The following is an 8,309-nucleotide window of genomic DNA, read 5'->3' as shown; positions in this document are numbered from 1 at the left end:
AACCGGGGTGCCGTCTGTCCAGAGCAGGGGTGCCGTGTAAAAAATCCTTTAATATTTTTAAATTGCTAAAATTTTCAAAAAAGCACCTATTTTATAATATACATTTTTAATGTTGCCAATAATTAGAGATGCACTAAAATTTCTGCTGCCGAAAATTTGTTCACCGCTCAGGTTTCACTTTCACGTGGTGTGACGCTCTGCGTATTATCTGCTCTATGTGTGTGCGCTCCGCTCAGTCGCTCCACTCGTATACCGTTCATGCGAATTGGAACAGCAAAGTCCACTCAAAAATTGAGCCGACAGGAAACATCGATGTAGTACAGTATTGTTTCTGTCTGCAATAGCCCTACTGTGTTGTAACATGGTGTGGTATATGGGCAACTCTGGTAACGCTGCCCTCTCATTCATTGATCTGCTAACCACTATGTTATGCTCACGTGTTCTGATAATAATAGCTTTCTAGGACTAAACATTATTTGGATAATTGGTAACACATTTTTTTAAATATCTTAACCCTGCTGTTAGACCTACCTGAAAAACTAAAAAGCAGTTTATTTAATTCGAAGGCCTGTCGTTATTTTTTATTTGTGCTATCATGATTAATTTCTTTATTTGTTCTTATTTTATTACTGACTGCTTACTTGTCATTTTTTATTCAATTCAGAGTTTGAAATCAAGTTATCTTGTGCTACTGCACCAAAATTACCCCACTGTAAAATAAAAAAACACTGAGTGAGCAAAAATTTGTGAGATAGCTAGTTATAATGGTAATTAAATAATGTGTACATATGAATAAAAGCCTACATTAAAATTTGTCATATAAATTGCTCTTCATTAGAACTAATGATTGCCACCATTGATGGACACATTTTTTAAATAATATTAAAAATATCTGTGTGATATTTATATTCTGCATTTCTTCCCTGTTGTACCGAATATCTATACTTTTCAAATGATCATATCGAAGTTAGAAATTAAAATATTGTGACAATTAATTTTGTAGGGTGCCACAAGTTTAAGATTTCCAAGCACCCTACTATTAGAGTAACATTTCCACAGGCACTCACTCACTCGCACAGTAAAAACTGAAACTGAATAAAAAGCTAATATTTGAATTGTTAGGGCTGTTATCAGTTAAACTTTTTTTAATTTAATCAAATTTTAATAGAATTGCATGATGTGCTGAATTTGTTACCTACTTTTAAGTCTGGTTTTACAAGGTTTGCTGTGCTGACTGAATTCTCTAAAACATAAAAGTGGTACTTCAAACTCAAATTTCTTCAAACTGTGAATGAATCACACTAGATATTATTATTATTATTATTATTATTAATGCTGTATTTTTATTTAAAATGAATTTAATTTTATAATTAGTTTTTTTTATTTCACTTTAAATTAAATCTGACAGCCCTTTTCATTATGTATAACATGGACATATGATGTAAAGTATCACCATGTTTTTAGAAACGTTGATGGTTTGAGTTCATAAATCATAAAAAAAAAAAAAAAAAACTTGAGCCTCAAGTTTTTAAAGCAGGCAAATTAATCAATAACATTTTTACCTTAGACATATGGACCTGACCAATTAAGAGGTTTTCAAGGAAGTATAGCCTTCTCTGACTGTTTCGTCTCCCTGTAGTCTTGTACACGGATTGATATACTATTCTGGATGATTTTCACGTACTGATCTTTGATCTTTTTCCTTTTTTCAGATGCAGTTTCATTGCAGACACAGAAGCTGTGTTATTGCTGCGTGGCAGAACCCAGTTTGGACCTGGACAATCCGCTCGAGGATCACAAAAAAGAATAAACATCGGCTCTAAAGAAAGCTAAACCAAAGAAGCCGGATTACCCAGAAGTCTTTGAGAAGAATCCAAAACTCAAGCCAGAACCGCACATCTGCACCTTCCAGTCTTGAGCGTGCAGGGAATTAAGCACACAAGTACACACACCCTATGCCTCTGATCCCTCAGACCTCTGACTGTGTTCAGTCCAGTGGACACAAGAATGTGATGGTGATACTGTGTTTTTAACATTAGGTTTACCTCCTTATTTTATTCATAAATGTTTATTATATTTGTCCTTTTGTGAGCTTCTGCTGTTCATCACATATGGCATATGTCTTCTATGACACTCTACTGGAGATGATCAACTTTTGTTAGGCCTGTTAACTGAAACATGGCAACTTTAGAGATGTTCAAGATGCATTTTTGCTGGATAATGAATTTTGTTTACTGAGATGAAGGACTGTTTCATATGTTCTCCAGACTTGAAAGCCATACCTTTTTTTTAGTTTTTTTTAGTTATAACTCCAGTTGGGAAAATTACTTTGTTACTAAAGTTACTCTGTGGGCCTTAATTCAGCTTTGTATAAATATTTCTTCCTGTTATCGAGTGTGTCCTAATAGTCCAAAGCACAGTATGTGTTTTGTCATATTGTCCAGACCAGAAAAGTGCGGATCTGTTGTTTTTAGATTTTGCTTTTATTTTTAGTGAATAACATTTCCATTTTGTTCGTTTCATTTAAATTACTTTTTATTCTGGATAATTTCCTTGGCCACAAAAAGCATGATGGTACAGTTTGCAATTGCATAAATGGTTTAGAAAGCAGTTTTTGGGAGCACTGCCACTATGTATAGAAATGTGTTTACCGGACAGTTATCATGCAAAACAGCAGAATTTGAGTTTACGAGAGAAGAATCGGTGTCTTGACGTGTTCACCAGTTGTGGTCAATCTCAACTTCAGATGTTTCTAAATCATTTTATTTTGTATGATTGTTTACGCACAGACATCACTTTAAAAACTGATGGTCAGATGTGACATTTTCCAGGATTTCTAATGAGTCAATCAGTTCCTCATCAGATGGACTCATTAGAATAATAGGCCAAAGAATTGGTTAAAGGAATACCAGCAAATATGTAAAGATAGTAAAACTTTAATATATCTTAAAGCTGCTAAATTACAGTACATCTTGCTGTTGCTCTTGTATTCTGCACTTCAGCTTTTGATTCCATGCACAGTTCATCCCTCTGTCCAATAAAGTAACCAAAGTCATATTTTAATCCATCCAGAATATGTCCTGCCCTGATATTGTTAATTACATGTAATTCTGACCCAGCTCATTTTGTTTTGCAAATGGTTGTGTGTTAGTCATCAAAACAAAATATTTAAATGTTGGTCATCTTCATGTTTGTTCTTGTTCTGTGATAAATATTCCATCAATTTTTCCTTGTGCCGTAAATACTGTATTGTTATTATATGTGCCTTAAAGTAGTTGTGATTTTATATGGCCAGATGAGCAATATTTTGTGCAGGACGTTTAAATATTCTATATACAGTCTTTTGAGAGTTGATGTTATAAACCTATAATATGCTCTTCTAAATGTTCTTCCATTGCATTCCATTATGTTTTATGTTCATGTGTAACTGTTCATTGGTTTCTTTTATTTATTCCATAGATGCAGAATTGTAGACACTATGACAATAAACATTAGACAAAAAGAAACTTTCAGTCATTTTACTTATTTTTTTAGTCTAAGGCAAGGATCACAACTATTGATCATACTTATGATACAGTAGAACATTTGTGCTACACACATGAATGAAACCTCAAATCATGCAACTTGAATATCATGAAGGCGACATCCTGGGGGGGGGAAACAACCCATCCTAGCAACGCACTTAAAAACCAGAACAGCCTGGCAACAAGTGTTGAACAGGCCATCACAGAGTCTATGTATCGGAGAAGACCACTAGAGGGCGACATAGGATTACAACTACTTTATTCCATCAGCATCATGTGACGCTCAGAAGAAATAAACAGTTTGGAAAGAAATTGGATTGAATTGAATTAGACTGGATTTGGATTAGTGTGCTTTACATGAAAGCCTCTCATGTTTCTGTTTACCAAGTTTCACGTACTGCATTCATTATAGTTATTTAAAAATAGAGTGTCTTTAATTAGTATTTGAAGCAAATTGATCTCCTATTTTACTGAAACATGGTCTCTGGCTAGTTGTGTTTCCTGACACCGTATTAAGCTGTTAAGAACAGTGTTATTTTAGTATTATTTATATAATATTATATTATAATTCTTTTGAATTAGCCTTTATTATTTTCTTTTTCATTTTAGTTTGATTCTAGATTTTTTTTAAGTCATTTTAGTACCTCAAATTAAAGTTAGTTGCCAAGGAAACATTTATAATTGTAGTTTTTGTAAATTGAAGTTCTCCACTTGAGAGTGAGGGGATATGCCAGATTTCACAGACATTACTGAAATACACCTTTCAGGTACACAAAGGAGTCAAATATATAGTGCATGCTCCCTGTCTGGTATCCAATCCCATCTTTTGTGCGTAGACGTCTAGAGTCACGTTTCAATTCGGTGTGTGTGTGTGTGTGTGCCCAGATACCGGCCATGGATAGGTGGTGCTCCCTGGATCAAGACAAGCTGAGTGGCGTCTATGTGTCAGAGCGGCAGAGGGAATTGAGTTCCCCTGACTCATGCATAAAATATAGATCTCAGGCAACGCAAACAGACTTGTTGAGACAAGAGATACACAGCCAGAGAGAGAGAGTCCACTTTGAATACTGGACAAAGACCCTCAAAGGGTCCAATGTTGTCTTTGGATATGAGCTCATGCTTGGGGGACAAGAGGAGAAGTGTGGGCTGATGCCGGTCGATGACGTCCTGTGGCCACGATCTGGCGCACAGTCATGGAACTGTCGCGAAAGCTACACTGGATCCGCAACCGGCCCTGGAGGGCCCGGGCCCATCACAGGAAGTTCAACAGTGAGTGTGATATGTTCGTGTGTGTGTGTGTGAAAGAACATGCTGTAAGGGTTCATGAATATATCTTTTCTCAGCGTAAATGGTCTACTCTTATAGACTTTCAAAAATAAAGGTTCTTTGTGGCATCTGTGGTTCCATGAACAACCTTTAATATCGACGGAGCCTTTCTATTCATGATTCTTTATAGTGGAAAAGGGTTCTTTAGATTTACAAATGTTGTTCACATGAAGAAAACTTGTTCACTGAAAGGTTCTTTGTGAAACCAAAATGGTTCTTATGTGGCATCACAGCAAAAACCTTCTTTTGGAACCTTATTATTTAAGAGTGTAAATGGCTGCTGAAACTGAAACGATGTCCTGATGGTATCCATATCATACCTTGGTTGATAACACATTCAAGTCTGTCTGGAATTTCCCCTGTATGTATTTTGTATAGGTCTGTGTTCACGTTTGTGCGTGAAGACAAGGAGGGAGAGCATGAAGGGAGTGTGAAGGCACACAGTGTCCACAATGACTCGTCGTCTAGTCACTTTCTGCTCAGAGATAAACACCATGGGTGCTCGGGATCGAGTGTTGGATGTGCTCTGACTCACGCTGGGCTCTGATTGGCTGAAGGCCAGCACTGCTGATTGATGATGTGTTCTTCAGATTAGTGGTAGACTTGTGTAGCCAGCGGTTCGCTCAGATGTGAAATAACAAGAAGTTTAATGTGTCTTAGTTTTAGTTCTACTTCTAACCCATAGTGTTGAGTAGTCAGTGGCCATCCAATCAAAATGTTCCCTTAGCTCACAGATTTCGGACTACAAGGGATCAAGGTTTGGCTGGTTAGCTTAAGCAGTTAGTTTCTATTGGTAGATGTCATAACTTCACCATTATGCAGGAAAAACATATTTAGAGGGCTCTTAAAACCTGGAACTTCAAAATGGACTGCTGGTCACAAACTTAGTATGTTCTATGCTGTAATTAAGACAAAGCTGCTGGTTTTCAAACATTTTTTATTTACTTCTGAAATCACAAAAATAATTGGGATTCCAGAAGTTTTAAGAACTGTTCATTAAATAATCTTATAATAATCAATAAATAATCTTAGGTCACCCCTTTGAAGTTTGCTGAAGTTTGGCCCCCTGTTTGAGAACTAGTCCTTGTCATGGTTTGTTATTAATTAGATCATATCCTTTAATGTCATTTTTATATGTTGGGTGACAATATTGTTCCTTTTTTATCATTCCTTTTGTCATTCCATTTTTATGTCTTATTGATGGAACTGAAAATATCTAATAAAGACAAAGAGAAGAGAAAAAAAGATGTATTCATTATAATTTAAAGTTTGAAAGGATTCAGGGCATTGGGAATATTTTCTATTAATATTATATTATGGATAGTTTTTGGTTGCAAGCATGGACTGAGGTTCGCTGTTTTCTAGCCCTAGTTCATTAAGAAACATTTACATATTGAATTTGTGTAATTTGGTGTCTGTGTGTTGTGCTCTTCCGCAGTCTTGTCTGTGTCTGAGAGAGAGAGAGAGAGAGAGAGATAGCTGAAGAAATGTGATAACTAAAGTTAGCCAAGCACTAGGCACACATGTACATTAGGCTGAGTGGACTGAGTAAACTGATGCTGTTTAGTCTGCCCTTTGTCACTGTGAATGTGCTTATATACACAGCCAAGTACAAAATATGCAAATATGGGCAACTTAGAAATGCCTTAATGTGTTTTATTGTGACATTTAAGCTTAAGGATGATAATTATGGTATAATTGTGTGTCCGGATTGGTGTTACTGTGATTTAACTGCTCTCTTCTTCCTCTCTGGTTAGCCACAGATTACTCATACTGAACCTAGCAGTCTTATTGGCTTGGGCTCAGACGAGCATAATCGTGTAAAATTAATCAGATGTTTATTAAATAGGACATGATGTTGATTCGCCCGTAGTTTTGTCTGGATCTCACCACCCCCATGTCAAAATTAGTACAGCGCTAACCATGTTTGCATTACAAGGAAAGGAGAGAGAGAAACAGAGATGAAATCCTGTTTTACATGTGACAGAAAAGATTTAGTTCAGGCTCATCAGCCAAATGCCCGTGACAATAGGGGGAACCCATGTCCTCAGAATCCCTTTGCATAGCTAATTAACAACAGCCATTCTTTAGCTCTGCAGCTAAGGTGCAAATCATTCCTCTACAAACCTAAACATAACAGCTACAGCTGCTGCTGCTCTGGGGATGTTGAATATGTGCCATGAATTCCGCCCCAGTCACTCCCAGATTGGTATTAATTTCCGCCTGTTTTTCATTTGGGGAACATCTGATCTGTGCAATGCTATTTAACTCAGACATGCTATGTAAAAGTTGGCTGCCTACTGTATTCCACAGGTGTTGTTTCAGAAAATGGGAGGGTGCATTCACAATTCTTCTAAAGTGTTATTAGACCCTAAACATAATTCACACATTGTGAAAGTAGCCTGTGTGAATGCAGATGCTACTAGCTATGCTAGCTTGTTTTCATGTGGTGAAACCTTATAGTATAGCTAAAATAACCATAAAATGTCTTCTTTTACGGACAGTTTCGGGATTGCTACTGTCAAAATAGAGCAATAGTTTGCAGATAGCCTAGCTAAGCAAGTTAGCTAAGGTCCAAATGTTTTTTGCAACTTTTTTTTGGTTTAATGGCAGAGTCAAGCCAAGTCAAGTCAAGTCACCTTTATTTATATAGTGATTTCAACCATACAGATTGTGTCAAAGCAGCTTTACAGTATCAAAATAGGAAAATAGTGTGTCAATGCAAAAGGACAATAGTAAACACTCCATTTTCAGTTTTTTATCTGTGCAATCAAGTCGACGATATCACTGGAAATTAGGTGTCCCCAACTAAGCAACCCAGAGGCGACAGCGGCAAGGAACCAAAACTCCATCGGTGACAGAATGGAGAAAAAAAACTTGGGAGAAACCAGGCTCAGTTGGGGGGCCAGGCATTTCAAGGTACTGTAACTTTATCGCTCTTTGAGTCCTGAGGTTTGTTACTGCAAGAGAGCACATTACACCGTGCCCCAACCAAGTGCTATACACCATGACATGCCATAAAACATTTTTTAATCAGAGGTTTTGTCCTGCCTGCCATTCTATTTTAGGGTACATTTAAACGATAATGATGTACCAAATATGGAAAAGTTTTCTTTTGCGTTTTTGAAAAGTCTTGAGCACAGAAGACAAAAGTGTCAAAATGATCCCCATTCACATGGATCCACGAAAATGACTAAAAACACTGCATTATGCATGCCACGCCAGTAAAAACACTACACGCTTTTGCAAACCAATAGACTGAACAAAATTTCGCAAATTTGCATTTTTGTAGTTTACACAGAGACAATGGCATTGTTATCATAATTGCACTTTGAAACCCAAAAGTTTGTGTTTTCAGGCTCCCAAAATGCTGCTGTCGTATAAATAAATGGCCAAAATACGTAAAAAGTTGACAGTTTTTAGTTTAAATGTGGTGTTCTGTTTCTATGGAAACTGTGA

At 36.6% G+C, this 8,309-nt stretch overlaps 2 protein-coding genes across 2 annotated transcripts in view; both read left to right on the top strand.

Moving 5' to 3' along the window:
• Window positions 1-3,502, top strand: part of LOC107555569 (Y+L amino acid transporter 2-like) — a 17,164-nt gene extending 13,662 nt beyond the window's left edge. Inside the window, exon 10 of the mRNA XM_016238406.1 lies at window positions 1,713-3,502. Coding sequence (XP_016093892.1) covers window positions 1,713-1,810 — 98 coding nt within the window. The 3' untranslated portion in view covers window positions 1,811-3,502. The remainder of the gene's footprint in view (window positions 1-1,712) is intronic.
• A 1,057-nt stretch (window positions 3,503-4,559) lies between these two features.
• Window positions 4,560-8,309, top strand: part of LOC107555568 (protein FAM65B-like) — an 81,502-nt gene continuing 77,752 nt past the window's right edge. Inside the window, exon 1 of the mRNA XM_016238401.1 lies at window positions 4,560-4,793. Coding sequence (XP_016093887.1) covers window positions 4,718-4,793 — 76 coding nt within the window. The 5' untranslated portion in view covers window positions 4,560-4,717. The remainder of the gene's footprint in view (window positions 4,794-8,309) is intronic.

The sequence above is a fragment of the Sinocyclocheilus grahami genome, unplaced genomic scaffold (genome assembly GCF_001515645.1).
Source record: "Sinocyclocheilus grahami isolate Dianchi unplaced genomic scaffold, SAMN03320097.WGS_v1.1 scaffold538.1, whole genome shotgun sequence".
NCBI classification, from domain to species: domain Eukaryota; kingdom Metazoa; phylum Chordata; class Actinopteri; order Cypriniformes; family Cyprinidae; genus Sinocyclocheilus; species Sinocyclocheilus grahami.
This window is presented reverse-complemented; position numbering and strand designations above follow the sequence as displayed.